The 22207-nt window shown below is 33.8% G+C and overlaps 1 protein-coding gene across 17 annotated transcripts in view; it reads right to left on the reverse strand.

The window, feature by feature from the left end:
• The window catches only part of OSBPL9 (oxysterol binding protein like 9), a 131952-nt gene that overhangs the window by 23973 nt on the left and 85772 nt on the right, over nucleotides 1-22207 (reverse strand). For 6 of the 17 annotated variants that reach the window (XM_081057524.1, XM_081057526.1, XM_081057532.1 and 3 more), the window contains 8 exons: nucleotides 20575-20643; nucleotides 15658-15753; nucleotides 14855-14902; nucleotides 13804-13833; nucleotides 12953-13003; nucleotides 6173-6211; nucleotides 2504-2594; nucleotides 1355-1456 (listed from right to left, as the gene is read on the reverse strand). In XM_081057524.1, coding sequence (XP_080913650.1) covers nucleotides 1355-1456; nucleotides 2504-2594; nucleotides 6173-6211; nucleotides 12953-13003; nucleotides 13804-13833; nucleotides 14855-14902; nucleotides 15658-15753; nucleotides 20575-20643 — 526 coding nt within the window. The remainder of the gene's footprint in view (nucleotides 1-1354; nucleotides 1457-2503; nucleotides 2595-6172; nucleotides 6212-12952; nucleotides 13004-13803; nucleotides 13834-14854; nucleotides 14903-15657; nucleotides 15754-20574; nucleotides 20644-22207) is intronic. The other 11 variants (XM_081057540.1, XM_081057534.1, XM_081057539.1 and 8 more) reach the window with 3 other exon arrangements.

Genomic DNA, 22207 nt, shown 5'->3' on the forward strand with positions numbered 1-22207 from the left:
TTGTAACTAGTTTCTGTATCGCCAAATAAACAAATTTTGGCTGTAGTTTCAACACTCAGACATAATCAACACAATAAAACACAGGCCCTGTTTTTTAAATGAATAAGAGGTTGACCCAGGTTAATGAAATACAGAAAAAAAGTCAGCTAAACATTTCAACCTCATTATTCAAATTGCTTACCAGCATTTTCCCAAGAACTTCAAATAAGAGAGCTATTTTTACTTTCTTTCTTTCAAATTGAGAAGATATCTGCCCATGCTGTTAAATATTAAAGACCAAAGTAACAGCATCAGCACCTTTACTAATTCAAATTTCAAAATGTGTTAAAATCACAAGATAATTTTTCATTATTACACAGTAAAAGAAATCTGTCCAGGAAAGAAATCTGTGACACACCTGCAGGCACTTATCGCTATCTCCCACCTTCTCATGCATGGTATAACAGTCACGAAAGCACTAAGTGCTTCCTTGACTTTGGTTGACAGGTTAACTCAATGTAAACCAAATTCATTTTACAACAAGAAATAAATCTAATGTTAACATTGATAGCATTAATGTAAATCAGAGAAAAAAATAAAGACCATAAGTCTAAATGAATTTAAAAAATGCAAATTAAAATGAAGTATCCCTTTTTTTGCCCATAAAGCTGGTAAAAATATGAAAGACTGACAGATCCATTCTAAAAAATACATACGTGCTAAAAGTTTCTGTACAAGGATATCCAGTAACACTGAAGTATTACTTATAATAGGAAAATATTAGAAACAACTTAAATGTTCATCAGTGGAAAAACAGGGAATACCTGTCCAGACAACTGTAGAAAGAATGTTATAGACCTCACTATATGAACATGGAAAGCTCTCTAACTGTTCACTGTTAAATGAAAAGTGAGTCACACAAACACTAGATCTCCTTTGGGTTAAAACAAAAACAACAGTAAAAATACACAATATAGGTATATATGTACATACATGTACACAAATGACAGGGAAGAGTAAAGAGGACTTTCAGTTTTTGTTTTCTGTACTTCCATATTTTCTGATTCCTTTACAATAAGAAAGTATACAAGTCTACCTTGAGCAAACTTTAAAAAAAATCAATATAGATCTTCAAAATAAATCATAAATGAACAAGCAAAATTCTGCAATATTTTATTTAGATTATAATTATTACTAGCTTGTGGTTCAACCACAAAGTTAACCACTTCATGTACAGAACTGTAATGGTAAAACTATGATATCTCCAACAGAAATATACAACACATATTCTTTAACTTTTTCCCCATCAGTAATCAAACACAAATCTTAAATTTAAATGGGGAGTTGGAAGGAAAGGAAATATACAAATCTGTACCTGTACTATTTGGTGTTGGAGTCTGGTGTCCCAAGGTAGCTAAGACAGGTCCAACTGGTAGGGAAGATGGACGCTGCTCTGATTTACACAACTGAACAGGTTCTAGGAGATTTGAACATGTGAAGTAAGTTGGAGAAACAGCCCAAACATAACTGTTAACTGCAATTATGTGGGATTGAAAACCGTAAAGATCAGTAATTTCTGAAACTATATTCCATTAAGTCAAGTCCCATATTACTCCTTTATGACATCCCATACCCATTAAACCCAATGACATGCTGCGGAGTACCACGACACGAGGCAGGATAGCAAGACACCAGTCACGGCTGGACAATACCTCCATACCACTGTTCTGCAAAACCAGCAAACACTTCTGACGAGAAAGTGTTTCCAAACATCAAACCACATAAAATCTGAAATGAGGCACCGTATCTCCTCTTTAGCCCATGAACAGACAGTAGTTCATTCTCTTAAGGATACATACAAATTCACAAAAGTATTTCATATACTTGTAAGTATCTTTTAAAAGGATTTTTTTCTAGTCCAATATCTGACCAAACTAAGTCATCCTTGAGAATACAGATATGTTGGATGCAATAAAAAGTGAAAAGAGTAGTTAGGTGTTGGCCCTACGTCCTACTTTGTCAGTTTAAAAAGAAAATACTATTTATTCTTCTATACTTAAAAATACATATCTATTTAATTGGCAGACATCATAAATTTCATTCTTCCCTTTCTCATTATCTTAAAGTCCACCATGAAGAAACCACCTGTATTGTTCAGAACTATAAAGAATACCCCAAATTAGAACATTCCTGGAAAACTCTAAGCAGATCAAGGTATACTTGGATCCAAGGTTTTCCTTGGAACCATAAATCCTGAATCACAGGATTTAATCCATGTCTTAGTAACCATGTTTGTCTGCTATCTCACTTTGAAAACAAGAAGCCCTTTCACTGTCCTGAAAAAGCCCCAATATCAAAAAATACTATCACCCTTTTCCAGTTCATTTTCAGCTGTACTATTTTTTTTAATTCCTTTTACTCATTAAAAAACAAAGAAAAAGCCCTTCAAGATTACTACTCCCGTCACACAAATTAAGTTTTTTCTCAGCAATGAATCTGTGAAACATTTTTCTAAATACTATACCTGGAGGTAAGACAGTCTGGGAAGGCATTGTGTTGATCACAGGTTCCAGGGGACTAGGTTGATATATTGCATCTACAGGATTAATAGTACTCTGAGATAAAGAAACACATAGTTATTTTTAATTAAATGCCCTTCCAGTGCTGACCCTCCCAAATGTATGCAATTGCCCACAATTCTGACAGTAAAGTCCTGAGGGTAGCTATACCGATATGTTGGTCAAAATAGAAAGAGGAAATGAAATAGCTTTTATATACAGAAGTCTCTGAGTTCCCAAAAAGGCATAATAAGGAGGAAAAATGAATGAATCTGTCATATAGGAAGGTAAAGATAAATGGAAAATTTCAGAAAGAGCTGTAAAATGGTGTGGGAAGACTTCAGGAAGCCAAAATAAAAATCTCTCAATTCAATTCAGTGTTTCTCAAATTTTTAATTCACCAAATACTGTTTCTCTAAGAAAGATGAAAGGCTCTCTCTTGCTGTGGTGTTAATAATATCACACCTATGCCTAGCTAATGTACCTACACTGCTAGGATCTTATTTTCATACCATACTACTGCCACCTTTTAACACCGTACTGCACAGTATGGGCACCTAGTTTAGTTAGTTTAGTCGCTAAAGGCATGTAGCTTTTAACTGGGAATGTGGGGAAGAAGGTATTTTGTTGTTTTGTTTTGTTTGAGGATTTAGAAAAATATAAACATGTGGTTACACTTTTAGAGTAGAAAAAGTTTAGGTTTCTCTGATTGCAAGCCAATCAGATTGCTGTCTGATTGCTGTCACTCTGCCAGCATGACAGCATTTTAAAAACAAGACTCCACAGCTTACCGGTGATTTTTACATGGAGAAGAGGGGATTTTAAACAAAAGTGTTTGCCAGAGTAAAGTTTAGAAACCACCACTTAGAAGACTATACTAAACAAAACCTAAGAAATAAAAATTTCTTTAGGTTTTCCTCTGGGAAACTAAAGTTCAAATGTGTATTAGGTAGAGGTTATAACAGAAAATACTGAAATTAGAAATGCTTTCCTGATGAATGAACCCAAAAAATATTCATAAAAATTTAAAAGCACCTAACACTGGAAACGGAGATAATGGCAAAGTTTTTGTAGCATTCTCATTTTAAAAAAATTAATTAAAAAAAAAAAGAAAAAACTGTCCCTCTCTCTGCATATTTTGAAATCATTAAATCAGATTTCTCAAATCAAGTGACTTGAACCAAGATTTCGGATTCCTGTCACTACAACAGTATACATACCATAAATATTCTGAATGGAAAATAAAGGAGACTTAGAGAAGGAACTCTGAAAACAATCATTAATAATCACAAACCTAGTAAAGTGACATGTGGGGAAAGTTCTAAAGGTTTAGGAAAAGCACAGAAGCAGAGGTTTGGGATTTTCATTCCTTAGAATCCTTGCTCTACCAAGGACTTGGCAAGTCTCCTATCTGTTATGGGCCTCACTTTCCCAGTCTGCACAATGAAGAACTGTCTGAATTACATGGTCTCTAAGGACTTTCTTGTTATTACTTTACAATTCTATTTTCATATACCAAACCAGCCCATAACTAAATAACTGTCTCAACGAGTCCTGGAGTTGTCCTTAAAATAAATTCTTTATTTATACATAGTGGTTTTCTACAAAGGGCTCCAAATGCCTCACAAAGGCAAAATGCCACCATTAATACTTTGATTCGTTGGAATGAGAATATATCACCCCACTCATTATATAAGAAAAATTACTGAAGAGACTAAGAAAACAACTTTTGGAAAAAGAGATTAGAATTCTATCTTTTGAAATATTTTGTTTTCCAGGTGAAATGTTCTAAGATTAGGCTTGTCAACCGACGAATATACTTTTATTATAATTTTTTGCATGTATACTTAAAGTACTCAACATTATTTGCTGCTGCTGTTAACAGAAACTATAACTATTCTACACTCATCTCCAGTCCTTGGCCAATTAACTTCAGGCTATAAAATATGCCGAAGTCCCTTCTATCCCTTGTTTCAAAATGTATGTGCAATGCTCTAGAAATGCAAACAGATGATAATCCTCAGCCCTGAACTGTTGTGACATTAATAAAATTCATGCAATGCAATAAATACTAAATTATATAGTCCCATATGTATGTATAGCTAAGACTACGGAGTGTTATGTGCTCACTCTGTACCTTACAGCAACCTTCTAAGGTAGAACCAATCACTTCTTTATAGAGGAACCTACTCTAAGCGTAAATGCCTTGTCCATGGTCACAGTTAATGAATGGCAGGGCTGGGTCCAAGCCCTAAAATATAAACATTTCCTTTCTTTTCTCAAAATAAAAACTCTTTAATAAAAAAATGCTACAGTCCCTGATCAAATAATTCAAATATGTTTGTTTTCTGCAAGATTAGATTTCCTAAGAGTATAAACTTTCTAGGTGTTTTTAATTACAAATAAGCAAACATTTTTGGTATGCTTTAGAAAACTATTAACATAATAAAAAGTAACTAATTTTGGTCTGATGGAAAAGACATAAAATAATGCCAACGTGATTTTCCTTAGGGTCTTTGGGGACCATGAAATGCTAGACAAATACAGTCTTTTTCCATGAGGCTTACAATCTTATTTGATACCTCAGGAATATACATTACATTGTATTTGTATCACATAATTGTTTTGTATCAGCGTGGCTCAAACTCCGAACTCACATTATGAAAAGAGAAATAAAAAGTCCCAATGCATTTAATTCAAATTTCAAAAATGTTTCTCTTATCTCTGCCTTCTTAAATATACAAACAACACGGATATTTAAATTTTTTCATTTTAATTCAAATATAAAGATAACATGCTCATCCTTTCTAGCACACATTAGATGGTTTTGAAGATTTACAAAATGAGTTTCCAGATTTCAGACAAGCTGGCATTTATAAAGTATTAGGACAAAAAACAAAAACAAAAACAAAACTGTTTCAGAAATAGTCTGAACAGAAGTCGCTTACTTACTTTAGTTACCATAAAATTAGGGTACCTCAAATTACAAACCTTCAAATTCTGTTATTTCCAGTTGGGAAATACTAGCAATAAAATTTTATTTTCTGTTTAGAGGAGCAGTTGATAAGGGAAGAGTAAAAAGCCAAGGGGAGGAAAGAATAAGAAAATGCCTGTAAGTCAAAGAATTCGTGTTGCAACTTGTTCCAACAAAAATGCAGTATGTACCACAGTAACAATGATAATTAACACAATACACAAAATCTAAAAATAAGAATAGAAACCTATAAACATATTTAAATAGATTAAGATATGTTTCAATATACATCACCCCCCACCCTCTGCTTTCATCCGAGAAAAAAGTTTGACAAGAAATGTAGCATTATGAGTTATGCCTTAGTCATAAAGCTGCATATTCACACCATGATTAACCTTTCAAATTAACACACATGCAAAGTGATACAATATGGACCAACACAGAAAAATTTTAAGATTGACATTTCCCCTCCAAATGATTGCGAGAGATGGCCAACTTTAGGAGCTCAAGGAAAATTGCAAGAGTCAACAACAAAAAGCAGTGAGTATGTAAAAGAAGAATTTGCGTTGAAAAATAAGTAGAAATTCAGGCTTCTCCTGACATGACTGGTTATAATGCTCTGCAGAAGTAAAGGGAAACAAAAAGATTAGATTAAACTTACTATAATTCCATCTGCGTGCTTCTCCGCATTACACTGGTCCTTAAGAAGAAATGTTAAGAATATTAACTTCATTCTCTCATTTAAGTAACTCTTTGTGTACTTTTCTCCCTACTAAGAAAACTCATTTTACTAGATAAGTAACACTGCTTGCAAAAGATTTCTCTGCTTTTATTAAGATTTTAATTCCATTTGTACCTTCCTAGCCAAACAGAACTCTATCACTGGCTACACAACAATCAACAGCAACAGCACAGCAATTATTTTTCTATACAGGCATTTAACTAAGTTCATTGTAGAAATATCCTATTGAACTGTGTAGTCACATTGGTACCAATGGTTAAATGCAGATACAGTAATTTAGGATTGAAGACCCTGAATATTTCTAGGTTCAATTTTATAGTAAATTCCTCAAACTCTGACTGTACTTTAAAGGTATGAAAATTGTATACCCTTAAAAACTCAGGATAGAAACCATTTCCCATATTCTGATTGCTGGTCCAAGAATCATACTAACGCTTTTCTAAATAGATGGTCTGATTTTGGTGTCAATTAAAAACAATCACTGTATTCACAGAATGATGATATAGGGGCTAACACTTACTACCTCGCAGGTATTTTACTATATTAATTCATTTATTCCACCAACAACTCTGTAAGGTAGGTACAATTATTATCCCCATTGGACAGATGAGGAGAGAGGGAAGGAGGGAGGAAGAGAGAGAGGGAAAGACACACCAGAATTCCAATAAAGGTAGTTCCAGAATTCATGCTCTTAACTAATATGCTATTTTGCCTTGCTTCTCCAAGGAAGTACTACTTAAGGAAGACAGTGGTGGAAAGTTACAAGCACATTAGTGTTCCTGTAACCATAATCCATCTATTAGTATTACACAGCCAATATATTTAAATTAAAATAAAATTGTTGAAAGTTTTAACTCTATACTATCAGGAAGTTTTCAAGTTTAAATAGAAGCGAATATTTGGTCTTGGTTTTAATCACAACGGCCAAGTTACATCTCATTCATCTGTAACTTTTTCTTTAACTATGAAGATAATGGGTCAACCAAGAACAATTTGAAAATTTGGGAATGATTTTTTTTTTTTTAAGTACAGAAAAGAATGAACATAGTAGGCCTGAAATAGCTACCCTTAGAAAAGACTGCCTGCAAAGTTGGCCTTCGACTAGTGTCTAGGAAGTTGGGTTTTAGGAGGGTTTCCACCACCCTGACTGATAAGGGTGGCTCACTGTGCCTAATCTGTTGAAGCCAACTATATGGTTTATGCTAAAGATCTGCCTTCCTTCTGGAAATCTGGAATCTTGGTAATGCTAAACAGAGTGCTTACATGACAAGCCTCCAAGGAAAACCTTGGGTATTGAGTCTCTAATGAGCTTCCCTGGTAAACATCTCACACGTGTCATCATCATTTGTTACTGAAAGAATTCAGCACATCCTGCATGACTCCACTGGGAGAAGACGCATGGAAGCTTGTACCTGGTATCCTCTGGGTTTTGCCACATGTGCCTTTTCCCTTTGCTGATTTGGCTTTGGATCCTTTTGCTATAATAAATCCTAGCTATGGGTACGACTATACATTGTGTTCTGTTGAGTCCGCCAAGCAAATCACCAAACTAGGGGTGGTCTTGGGAACTGCCAACATAGTGGATAAACCTCTGCATACCCCTGAGAATATATCTACATAATTCATGTTAAGATTTCCCTCCTTTATTGGCACAATTAACTATATATTTAGATTATCCAAAGTTCCAGAAATTCTTAATAGAATCAGTTGAAAATAAATTATTGATAAACAGAAAGAAATTAAAATGAAAGTTTCTTGCTCAGATATTTTACTTTTAGCTTTCCCCTATTAATTTCTAAACATTAATAATGGATTTTTCCAAAGGATTTCTCAGAAATATATACACGTGGTAGATTAAATTTTTTCAAAATGACTCCAACAAGGGGTAGTATGAGTTCATGCCCCCTATCCTTGAACTTAGGCTGGCCGTTGCAACTGTCTCTACCAGTAAATATAACAGAAGTGAGTATATGTGACTTCTGAGACTAGGTCATGGAAATGCCACAACTTTCTGTCTTGTTTTCTTCGAACCCAGCCACCACACTGAGAAAGCCCAAGTAGTGGTGAAAAAGGCTATATAGAGAAGAACTTAGGCCCCCAGCTAACTTCCCAAGTACGTGAGTGAGCCATCTTGAAAGCGGATCCTCTGGCCACCCAATGGAGCCACCACAGGTGACACTGCATGAAGCAGAAACAAGTCAGGAAACCTACCCAGACTGCAGATTTGTAAGCAAAATAAGTTACTATTGCTATTTTAAGGTTTTGGAGTGGTTTGTTATGCAGCAATAGATTACTGATATATTACCTAAGAAAACCACCACTTCTAATTCTGATATCATTTAAAATAAACTTAAATGACAATTTCCCCCTCAAATGCTCTTAATTAATAATGCATGTTATTTACAGGGTATTTTGAATTAGGGTTTATTGATTTTTATTACTATTGTGGTTTGTCTTTTAAGGCAGAGTCAAATCTACAAGACCATAGACTATTAAATGCCTACTGTCAATCCATTCCCATCATGAATTTTAGGGATTTTGTTCTATTACTGAAAAAGGCTTACACTCATTCCCCTCACCATCTGTCCCCCTCCCCCCCACTTCGTCTACCTTTCTTTTTGTTGTTCTGTAAGTAAATCACAAGTTGCTTTTTATGGGGGTTAGCTAAAACTAAAGCTAAAGCTCAAGTGTTCTTGAATAAGAGATTAAATTGAATTCAGTGTGAATTATGTTAATGAAACAAAGAAAGGATCTAAATGCTACTTCCCACTTATATTATACCACATGTTTATCTAGTTGTAAGTTCCTCATTCCTTAATACATGGCTATTCTCTTCTCTGAACATGCCAACATGACAGATCTGGAAATATGACAGTGAACAGAAACATAAGCACAACATAATTTGGGATGACTTCTGATCAGAATTACAGACTCCATGCCTACCAACAAAATACATGAAATACATTCCCATCTTTGAGGCAATGCAGTCGAGTGAAAACTCTCTTAAATATGACACAAAAAAATAGACACATTAGGTGACGAAAGAAAATTTCTAATTCATGTTGAATGCATCTCAACAAATGTGACTAGAACAACTAGATATCCACATGCAAAAAAATAAAAAATGAACTTGGACCCTTACACCACAAAGATTCTATGTAAGAGCTAAAACTATAAAACTCTTAAAACACAGGAATAAATCCTTGTGATCTTGGATTAGGAATAATTTCTCAAATAAGTGACTGAAAGCACAAGCAATAGAAAACTGATAAATTGGACTTCATCAAAATTAAAAACTTGCATGCTTCTAAGTACAGTCGTATCAAGAAAGTGAAAAGACAATCCAAAGATTTGAAGTAAAACTTGTAACTCATATAATTGATAAGGACTTGTATCCAGAATATGGAAAAATCACTCTTACAACTCAGATAAAAAACCTAACTAAATGATGGGCAAAGACTGTGAATAGATATTTCTAATAAGCACATGAAAAGATGTTCAACATTATTTCTTAGGGAAATGCAAATGAAAACCATGATGAGATACCACCATCATGGCTATGATCAAAAAGATAATCACAAATGATGGTAAGAATATGTAGAAAATGGAATCCTTACACATTGCAAGTAGGAATGTAAAATGGTATGGCTGCTTTGGGAAACAGTTTAGCAGTTTTTTAAAAAGTTAAACATATTACCATATGACCCAGGAACACCACTCTTAGGCATATACTTGAGAGAAATGAAAATATACGTCCATATAAAAACATTACAGGCAAATGTTCATAGAAGCAGTATTCTTAATAGCCAAAATGTGTAAACAACCCAAAAATTCAACTGATGATTGGATAAACAAAATGTAGTATATCCATTCAATGGAATATTATTCAGCAATAAAAAGGAATTAAGTCCTGATACATGATGAACCTTGAAAACATTATGCTAAGGGAAAGAAGCCAGGCACAAAAGACCACATATTATATGATCCTAATTATATGACATCTCCAGAACAGGCAAGTCTAGAGACAGAAAGTGGGTTAGCGATGCCAGGTACTGGAGAGGAGTGGGGGCAAGGGTAATGAGAGAAAGAGGTATAGGGAATGACTGTTTAATAGGTTGGTATTTCTTTTGGGGGTGTTAAAGTGTGCTAAAATTAGATTATGGTGATTGTTGTACAACTTTGTAAATACACTAAAAATCATTAAAGTATACACTTTTAAATTAGTGAACTTTATGGTATATAAATTATATATTAATAAGCCTGTTTTTTAAAAAGTCTGACACGAAACTAATGAATACATACTGATGAAAACAAAAAATCTATGCATAAAAATGTTCTGGGGAGAGAACATTACTGAGGACTCAAAGTGTGGCTAGCTCAGTGTATACACGCAGGATACACCAGACCTGGTGGGGGCGGAGAAAAGGCAAAGGAGAGAGAAAGAATATAAAGTATCTCATTAATGAATTTTTGTATTGATTATATGTTGAAATGATAATATTTTGGATATACAGGATTAAATAAAACACATTCATAAAGTTCATTTCCCCTGCTTATATAAGTTGTGGCATGTGGTCATGTCACCTAATCTTGATAAAGACGTGGTCAAGTCTCCGGCTGTAGGACTCTCCCAGATTCTCTGCTCTGGTGTCTCTCCCATCCCTCACTTCCTCTGCAGTTCCTTCCCCACGAGTGGAATACTAGCTGTCTCTATATATGGTACAAAGGAAGAATGAAGTCTTCTGAGCTAACAGCCTACCTGAAAATCCTATTAAATAGTTTAAAATTCCCAATATCCAGGTGACACCCCATACCAATTACAACAATGTCTGAGAGTAGGAACCAGGCATCAGAATTCTTAAAGATCCCCAGGTGACTGCAATGTGCAGCAAAGTTTGGGAACCAATTCACTAATCATTTAGGCAGGAGGAAGCTTTTGGAGTGATAATTAAAATAAAAGAATTAAAACTGAAAGGAGCTTAAAATTCTACCTATAGTATGCTGCCTCTAAGTCACTAATACTAAATAGACCCAAAACAATAAAGGTATCAAATTAGCTATCTTCTTACATTTCTTTGGGGTTTTGGATGGCAATATTTATCTCCAAGTAGCTGATTCCAACATTTTATTAACCTTCCAGTGAAGAACAGTCCTCCAAAGTGACTATAACAATTTATATTCCCATCAGTATTAGATGGAACTTCTCCCATTTTTACCAATACGTGATAATGTCCCTTTAAATTCTATGCCCTCTGTCATGCAGGGTGTCATGCAGAGTCTCAGCTCCCGCTCCCCGCACAAGAACGCAGGACATGGTGAGGCCAAAAAGGAACACCCACGGAGCCATAGATAGGGGAGTCATACTACTATATTCTCGCTGGGGGCTGGGTTGGAGACACAGGAAGCAGAAGCAGAAGCCACACGATCCGCAACCTGCACTCCGCCGTGCTAACTGCAATCCATGCTTGTCAGCCACCATCTTCTTGCTAGCCCCCATTTGCTGCTAGCGTAACCACAGCAGTTATATTAGTGGCCAATGACTCACTGGTTACAGCTGACGGCCAACTAGTCACAGCTGATGGCCATTTACTACCCGAGTGAGCACCTTTCCATGTGAGGCCAAGAGCCTGGAAACTGCACTACTGGGTCTGTTCCCACACCCTCCTAAAATTTTTAAAAAATGTAACAAACACTTATTTAGGACTTGTTATATGCATGGTACTAAGAGCATTAAAAATATTAATTAACTTAAGTTTCACACCATCAGCAGGAGTACAGGTACTATTACTATCTACATTTTATACAGGAGGAAACCAAAGCACAGAGAGGATAAATGAACTTGCTCAAGTGGTGGATTAAGGATTCAAACCCAGAGTCTGGCTCCCAAGTCCATGCTCTTAAAGATAATGTAATGCTTCCTCTCATTATTATTTTAAAACCCTATATCTTAATTACAGATTAACTGATCAGATTTATCCACAGATTAATTTACAAAAGTAGATCATCACAGCACAACAGAGAGGAGGCTAAACAAAAAATCATACATATAGTGGAAACAGTAAACAATGCAACCATTAAAAATAACGTATTAGAAAAATTCATTCAAAATTCACAATTATATTTATCAGATCCCCACCATGTGGCAGGCAACTGTTCTAGGCAATGAGGATACTGTGGTATTATGGACAATACAGTGGTTTTATGGACAGTAATTCAAAATATATTTCATTAATAAGCAACAGCAATTAAAGTAATGGTTCATTAATGTAATTCAGTACCAGAAAAAATCTGTAACACAATTTTAAAAGCTGTATCTCAGATATACTCTTCATTATAAAAAGAACTCTACTGAATTTAATTCCTTTTTTTGCTAAGAAAAACATTTCAGTGAAAGGTTTTGCAATGTATGTCCCAGTTCCAGGCAGAGAAAATGGATAAAATGGAAGGAAGGGGTGAGTCATTCAAACATGCTCTTTTCATTCCCAACCACCATCAGAAATCACCTTATCAAAAACAGGTACATGCTGATAAGGTAACATCCAAACACAAGGGTCGTTCAATAGTACCAGAAAACTCACAATACAATTTATTGAAGAAAAGAATACCTTTCGGAATCGAGTTTTTCGGTTATTAAAGAAAAATGCCATTATAAATTTTAAATCCCATTAAACGAAAGTGATCAAAATTAAATTTACTTACTTTAGCAATTTGCAGCAACACAATGCAGTGTTTAATTGATTCTACCATGCTCTATAAAAACAAAACACTGATTTTAGGACCTTCCTCTAAATAAAATGGTCATACGATGTTAAAGCTTAAAATATGAGTTCAAATGTACAGGGTTTAGATCTATACTATACAAGAAACACCCTTTCTGGATATCCAGTGGGTTTTAATATGCTGGTGCCAAATAAACTTACCATTAGCAATTCTATAAATTATTAAGGAAGGCCAAAAACTTGTTAATACTGAATAGTATCTAAGTGGTTTTCAACACTTCAAAGAAATATAAGTCTGATTAATTTCCAAATTCTTAGATCAACAGTAGCCAATCGCACTGTAAATCCCTAAAACATCCATTCAAAACTTTTATGGAATTATGGAGAATAAAAGATTCTATCAAACTATTGGTGAACCAGGAACACTGTTTTGCCTGATTTTAAATGTTTTTATCAAAATACAAATCTCATTAGTAGCCCATTATATAACGTCAGAAGGCCAGCAAATCAGAAAACTTTAATCACAATTTATTTTAATTTTAAGAAATATAACTGTGCATGGATGACATCTTTTATCCAAGGATCTCAAACAGACAAGATCAGAAACAGATAAAATGGTACATGAAGTCAATTTCAATTAGAGGGATTATTCTACTCATTTAAATTCTTTTAGAAAATAATACAATTCTTAAACACCCTTGTAAAAATTCCTAAAAATTAAAATCTAAATTGCTCTTATTTATAGCAGCAGCTTAAAATATAACATTTTAAATATAATATTTTAAAGCACTTTTTAATGCAAACCCAGAGTTTATCAAACACATAACTTACGTTTGTTGTCTCTTTGAGAGTTTCAACTTTCTGTGAAAAATAATAAGTTCAAACAGAAATAATCAGAAGCACAAAGAGATATCACTGTTTTTTACTGGTTAGTCATTTAAAGAAGTACACCAAAATGTACTCATTACTCTGAGTGCAGTCAACTTGGGAAGGGAGTACTTTTTCTTATACTTTGTTTTTATTTAAGTCAAATGTTTAAATTAGAAATTCAGACATTTTATGAATTACGTCCTCAAATAAAATTCATGTGATTCAATTAATGATTTATAAGAATAGTATAAAACATTCTTATTCCTTACCTGAAAACAAGTTTTTTGTCTTTTCTATAGATTCACTAAGTGATTTTAAAATACTTATTTTAGAATTGCCTTACACTTTGCTAAGTTGTTTAAAAATGACATGGGACTAAATTCTAAAACTAAGACTGAGAGGTTAGCTAAACATGATTTACTACTATTAGTAAGAGTGAAAGAGCCAAATACAAGACTATGATTAAGAGAAATGCAAAAAATAAAAAATAAATGATGCTCCATCAGGAAATTTAGTCAAGGAGAGAAAAAATGTAAATTGAAAACAAGAAAACGATAGTCAAATTACATAGCAACTGTCAGAAATCCAAAGGGGAGGGAGTGGGGGAACAGTACCAGAACTATAATTAAAGTGATACTTGTTTTGTTTCTTTATCTGGGCTTGTTTATTCTGAAAATTCTTGCCAGTTGGTTTATTAATAGCTGAAGTGATTACATGTAAATATAATAACTTCCTACCTTCAACATACACCAGAAGAGGAAAAAACTTACTCCTAAGAAGGTACTCACAAAAAAGGGTATATTAAAATTTCGTACGTTACCCTTTTGTTTAATTATGAAACCATAACAGAAATTCACTAGAGAACTCCCCTTGAAGTCTATATGGCAGTACTATCATACTAAGTCAATATCAGTATTATAGTAGATAAAAACACTGAGGTCCTTCTGTTATTTCTCAATAAGGCTCTTGGATTTAAAAATTTTAAAGTCAAAATCATGATTATAAAAGTTACCTTTCTCTGTTCATCATCTTTGCAGTTTTGAAGTTTGTCATCAAAAAGCTACAAGAATTGAAAAAAAAAGATTATAGAATCAAGACACTTTATTACATTTTGTATATTTACTAAATGTAGAAAAGCAAACTTTAGTTCTTAAATACATGTCTTCCAGGGATGATTTATATGATTTTCAAGATAACATATTTTTTCCAGACATTGTCTCAAGTCAGAGTCTACTGAATTATTTCAAGCAGTCAATCAATTACTGAATGAATCACAAGCAAAAGAAAACAGATGGCTTTTAAAAACGTAAAATATCAATTCAAACCTAAGTTTTTCCTACTTTGCAATACAAGTTTACCAACAATCCTCTTTTTTCCCCAGGACCTCTGGTTGTAATTAACTTTAAAGTAGGAATTGAATGAGACAATTAATTTCAGTAATGATAAAGTAAGTAGAGAATCACCTCTCCCAATCCCTCACTCCCCAAAAATGGAAAATGCAAGGCCTTAAAAATAGAGCCACTTAAAATTTACCAATTTCAAAAAGTTTTTAAACAGAATGTCAATCTAATCTTGTCTTATATTTTCTAATTCTATTTACCTTCCTTAATAACTAAAAAGTATATTATATACATATACTACTTACCAATGTAATTAGAAATAAAGATCTTTGAATAAGTCATCCAGATCTTTTAATGTCAGCTTTAAAACCTGCTTTAGAACCACATAAGGTATCAAATAACTGTTTTTACTCAAAATCAAGCTCAGTAACATTTGCTACTTTGTATCAATTCAAGATATAAACTAATACCATACCTTTAATTGTTCTATCAAGATTTGTAGGTAAGCATCAGCTTCTGTAAGTTTCTTATCAAAGTCTTGGACACTAGGAACAAATCCTGAATCCAAACCCTAAAGAAAAATAAAATTTGCAATAAATTTAACAGTACCCAAGTAATATTTAATAGTACAAAAGATACTTCATATATGACATTTCAATCTAAAAAAATAAAAATAGTACTTTTACATAAATAATAGGCCTATGTAAATTATCTAAATTCTCCAAGAATAATGGTACGTCAAGCTCCCTCACGAACGTTTTAGCACTATTCCCTTCTCATCATGCTGGTGCTCAAATTAGGATTCACCCTGCTCTTCAGAATCTCTTTTCTCCCAAAAGCACTATAATGGCTCCCAGTCATCTCCAGAGTAACAGTAATTTAGCTAAAGGAACACATACAAAACAACCTACATTACTTCTATTTCCCCTCCTTTTGCTCAGTCCATTCCTCCAGTCCCCTAATTATAACTTCATATTCTCACTATTTAGTTCTCCTGTTCCCTTAACCCACTCCATTAGCACTAATGTTTTCTTCCTCCTCCCTTATCAAAAAAGAAAAAGAAGAAATAGCCTCAAAAATTCTCACCCATTCTAAGGAGGGGCCCTCTTTAAGTGAAAGTGACAACACTTCTGTCTTAATCAAATTCCCTACTCACTTTCACCCTTGGCATGAATACTACACTCTGGACATGGTGTAAATGTTTATTTATTTAGAGGGCCCACTTATTTCTCAGTTTAACAGTCTTGCATTTGCATGTCCTACTTTTTGTACAATAAACATTTTAAGCTCCAAGAGTATGGGATTTCTGTTTTAACTCTACTCAAATAAACCTTTTGAGTTCTTAATCATATGACTGAAAAACACAGCAATCCTGGGTGTAAAAGACAAAACAACTGGAGACTGAACAGGACTACCAGCCTGCCATATCTGCATGCCCAGATGTCATGCAGTTAAACAGGGAAATAAAGGCAGGAACCGCTAATGTCACACCCCAACTTTACCACAAAACTCTGTACTAGAAGGGTGAAATACAGTGGTTCAACATACCATACTTGCCTTTCATTTGTCATATCGTCCCTGCCTTTGGTCAAAACATGCCAATCATTTTCACATTCCCCATTTGGAGGGAATTGAGGTCAGAGTTCATTTTTTATTATACCAATTCCTCATCTTTGTATAACACTTCATCATTAAAAGCACTTTCACAGGCATTATCTCAAACACCAAATTGAGCAGGTATACAGTGTTATAGAAACAACAATGGCTGGCAAACCTGATTTCTAATTGCAGCTCAGCCTAGATATTGTGTCTTTCTAGGCTGCTGTTTTCTTACCTGCCAAACAGGTAGCTGTGGCAGCTACTACCTCTGCTAAGGACCCACAGTTACTAACACTATGAATTACTACTGTTACTACTATTGTTCTTCCAAAACTAAAATTTAAACTGAATCAAAAAAATTAAAAACCTAAGTCCTATTAAGACCATGGGAAAATCAACTTATCCTGTAATGCATTTTCTTTTTCACATTCGAAAGCAATAAAACTGCCTACGGATTTTTACAAACATGCCTACTTTTTTTTACATACACGTAAAGAAACCGCTTGAAATGAGTATTGAAAAACCCCTTCCCAATGAGATGTCATGTATGAAAACAAAGTTTAAGAAAGAAAAATAATGAACAATGTATGTAAAACCCAGATGTTAATAAAAATTGTGGTTAAATATCCTCATTTTTAAAGATAACTCAAAAGTTCCTATTAGAAACATTTACTATGTAAAGTATGATAATAAAAGAAATGAAAAAGGATAAATCCATCACATTCCAGAGATACTCTATGGTACTTCACTAAGAAAGAAGGGAGTAATTTATTTCCATGTTACTGTACCAAAAATATTAGAAGGACTGCTTGGCTTGGATTTTGTTTCAACAGAGCAATATAACATCATTATCAATAATTTAATTATAAGACCCAGTTAAAATCAGCTAAATACATTGTTCTTGCTAAATACTGAAAAGGTCAACAGTACATTCAAAAGTGAATGAAAGGTGAAGCATCTAAATGAGGCAGAAAAAGTGATTTCTAAGAATTTTCCCTCTTCTGAATCAACTTCAAGTTAGCACTGTAAAAATCTAATATACCCTTCTGAACAAATCACTATCCCATTACAAATCCTCTAGTGAATAAATGGAAACCAATTAGATTTAAATTACTGAGATCTGAAACCCACCTGAATTAATTCTTCAAAAACAACCCTTTCTATAATCATATGAACCTCATCTTGGCCCTTTTCTCAGACCTGCCTCTAGATAGTCTTCCACAGCACTCCTGTACCCTTTGAATCAAATCCACACTGCACAACACCCAAGCCAAAGATCCATCTTTCTTAACGCAACGTGTAATAGGAAGCTTTATTAAAACAGTTACTAGCTTAAAATCCCAGAACTGGCCTAAACTCCCTTGCACAGTAATCCATAAATCATAAATCTTTGGTGTACTTAAAACAAAAATCTACATAGTTGCCCCACCTGCAATCAATAAAATAACATGTACAAATTTATCAAAAACATGGACAAGCAATTGCTAGTAATTACACTGGTTTCTCCAATCTAGAATAATGCACTAGAAGAAATACAAGTTTTCACTATACAGTCACTTACACACATACATACATAGAATCAAAGCCATCTAAGTCCAAACTTGAGCTCAGAGAAGTTACTTTTATAATGTTGAAAGTCACCTAATCCACTTTAGTATCGAAAGACAAGGAACTTACTACCTCATTAACAGGATTTTTCAGAAAAACTCCCTTAAAGTCATAATTATTCCTCTTTCAACACTTACGATATAACGTATTATATTTGTTCATATCCTTTTCAATGGAGTTTTGTTTTAAAACAAATCATAAAAATAGAATACAGTCTTTTACCATGCTGAGAGTGGCTTGCCTTCCTTTGAAAAGAACTCAAAACAGGGCAGACCCTTTAAGACACAGTGGGACTTCATACTTCCTACAGTGACAACTTACAGTAGCTCTTGAGAACAAGCAGGTTGGGAGTCAAGGAGATATACTTTCTAGTACTCACCCTGTCATATTTTATCACAATTAAATACTGACTGACTTCTCTTAAGAATTCTAAGCTCCATGAGGGCAGGAACTGTGCCACTCATTCGACGTATCTCCTAGGGCTTAGTATTGAACGAATGTATATGGCACTGACTGTGGCATGTGGCAACTACTGACACCATTCTTCTCCATGACCACTACTCCTTAGCCTTTCTGTTCTCTTTCTCGTTTCCTTTTTTCACTCCCTCACTTTCTTCTTCACATCTTTCCTTCCTTCTCTTTTGTCTATGTCCTTCGGTAGTAACTAACGTGGTTATGTTGCATTTTGGGAACTCAGGATCAAAGAGGCTGCTACTCCCTCCCTAATTTATCATATTGATGAACCATAGTTCTAACTTGATAATTTCTGTTTGAATTCATTTAAAGTTTAAATTAAATATAACTATTATAAAGAAAGACAAAATGGTCTGTTATGTAAAAGAAGTTAAATTAGAAGAAACTCAATAGAGATCAAACCCAAATCTAAACATAGAATTAGAAATCTATGTAAAGAAAAAAAATCATTTATGTGCCAAATACGCTAAAACCAAAATAGTCTTCTAGCTTTCAAGAGTACTTTGCTAATAACGAGAGCTAAAGTACAAATATATTTAAGAATAACACGATTGTTCTATCAGCCAAGATCTATGTATCCAGTTTAAAATATATACATAGACAGACACACACACCTGGACCAATTTAAGGGGAGCTTCAAAAATAATAATCTTGACCAAGGATCAAACTTCCTCAAAACTGTGTATAAGTACTCCCCACTATCTTTCTAATATTTATGTTGAATAGCATCACTTTTCTCAGAAGGCCCTTCAAAGCTAACAAATGTCAGGAAAATAAAATGAATTCCGATTAATGACTTGAGTTCAAGCATTAAACACTATTTATACTTTATACATACACATAACTGAATGCATCACTCCGCGTTAAAAAGACGACTACTGCAAGGGATGTTCTTAAAACTGTCTAAAGTACACATAAATTGTAGCTGCTTTGGAGAGACACTCTCTTAGTAAAACAGTACAGGAGGCAATTTTTGAGACTAGGACTAAGAACTTTTATTAAAGTAATTAATTCCTGCTGACAGAGGAAGAGTAACGAACAGAGGAGGTGGTAAAAGGTGGTTTAAGGTCTTCAGAATCAGGAAATAAGAAACTTATGGGTAACTTGAGGAACTGAGAATAGTACAACAAGAAGGGCTATGGCTGAAGAACAACATTGTAAAAAGAAATTCACAAACGAGTAATTATTTTCATATCAAGTCTTATTTCACAGCAAAAATTCAAAGAACCAAGTACCCTATCTATTAATATATCCAGTGCTTTCTCTTATACAGGACAAAATAGTATTTAATAAAAATATGTTGCAAAAAGAGAAAAGGAAAATATATTAGAAATAGACATTATTCCGTGTCTCACAGAAAAGTTCAGAATAACAAGAAAACAGAATAAGTTATCAGTAGCAGAATTGTAAAAGGGAGTACAGCTTAAAAATTTAACAAAGGAAAAAACACCAAAGAAAACAAGTCTCTTAATGAAAAATAAATGGCATGAATCCAGACAAAACTAGATGATCATTAAAAATTAGCAGAGCATACATCCTATAACTAAAATAATGAAAATTTTGTAGAAATGTCGCTTTGATTAAAATATGAGAATATTTGGAAAGTTTATGTTCACAATCAGCAATTTGAGATGACATGCATCGCAGATACACAGATACACTTTCATCCAATGAGACAAGTATAGGGCATACTTACAATTGAATCACTTACAATTATTTTTGAAAATTCAAGAACTGGAGAGATACCAGAAGACTGGAAAAAAGCAAGTGTGGTACTGATCTTCCATAAAGGTAAGGAAAAGAGAGAATAGAAAGTTACCATACTGTGAGTTTGACATCAATAATTAAGTAAAGGAATAATAAGAGAAAAATCTGTAACTATACAGAGGAAAAGTAGTTACATGAGCAGCAAAGTGGCAAGTTAAAAAACCAAAAAAAAAAAAAAAAAAAACCAATATACATACTAAACTTAATGGCTTTTCTATTCCGTCAGCAAATTAAGTTTTCTGAGAAAAGACATCATTGTGTCTCCTTACCAAATGATTTAAAAATTGGCTTAATGATGAAAAAAGTTTATTAAAGAAACCAGAAATATTAAGACCATGATTTTATGTGAGGTATACTAATCTGTAATTTCCTTGGATTACTGAAAATTTGGACACATGAATAATCACTGTTGCCTCTGGTTTATCCACTTCAGCTAAAGAAAGAACAGGATTTAGAGGTATAGAAAAGTTCTAAGGGTATAAATTTCTCCCTATTTTTAATCCTAAAGAATACTCAAGTATCAATTAATTTAGAGTGAAGATTATCAATTCAAAACGTCCGCAAAATTGAGCCTATTATTAAACATCTCCACTATAACTTCAGGAAAACATTTTCCATTTAAATCAATGTCTTGATCACCTAAGTCTCTAAATTACCGTGTTTCCCCGAAAATACGACCTAGCAGGACTATGAGCTCTAATGCACCTTTTGGAGCAAAACTTAATACAAGACCATAGCGCATTAGAGCTGATGGTCCGGCTAGGTCTTATTTTCAGGGAAACATGGTGATAAATTTTCGTTTACGAACATGGTAGCTATAGCTTTCTTACCAACAACTACGAAGTACCCCCAATAATGCTCTAAAAAGTAAGATCTTTTTTCATAGTTCTAAGGGAACAGTTCTAACTTCATGGACTGACTGTGGATGCGTAATAGATATTAAAACCTTTTTCAGAGTATCAGGTCCTCTGCTATACGCTTTTTAAGTGTTCTCATTTCATCATCACAACATAGTAATGTGGATAGACATTAACCCTATTTAATAACTGTACCTAAATCATCTAGCTGGGATTTTGTTTTAAATTGGGATTTCAACTCAGTCCTTTGATTTCAAATCCATTACATTTTTCTATTAAATCACAATATTTGAAAAAAAAAAAAAAGTCATGGCATAAGAGAACTAAAATGTAATCTAAAAATTGCCCCAAAGAGCTTGGTATAGTGAAAATTAGCGTAAGCTTTAAGGTTAGATTGATCTAATTTTAAATTCTCAATCTTCAATTTCCTAAGCAATTACATGTACAATCTGGCCAAATTACTTTCTTCCCCTTCATTTTGTCACTAGGGATGCATATGATAATAAACCACTCAAAGTTTCTGGAAAGATGCAATGAAAGAATGTGTGTAAAGTAACACAATAGCAGGTGTTCTACTTCCTCTTCTTAATTTGGACTCATAAATAACCAGGATTCACCACTGTATCCCCAGGTCCCAAACTAGTGCCTAACATATAGAAGGCACTCAATAAATATTTGATGGATAAAAACAAAATGAATTAATAACTAAATAATACCATA

This window comes from Rhinolophus hipposideros (genome assembly GCF_964194185.1).
Source record: "Rhinolophus hipposideros genome assembly, chromosome: 8".
Lineage (NCBI taxonomy): Eukaryota > Metazoa > Chordata > Mammalia > Chiroptera > Rhinolophidae > Rhinolophus > Rhinolophus hipposideros.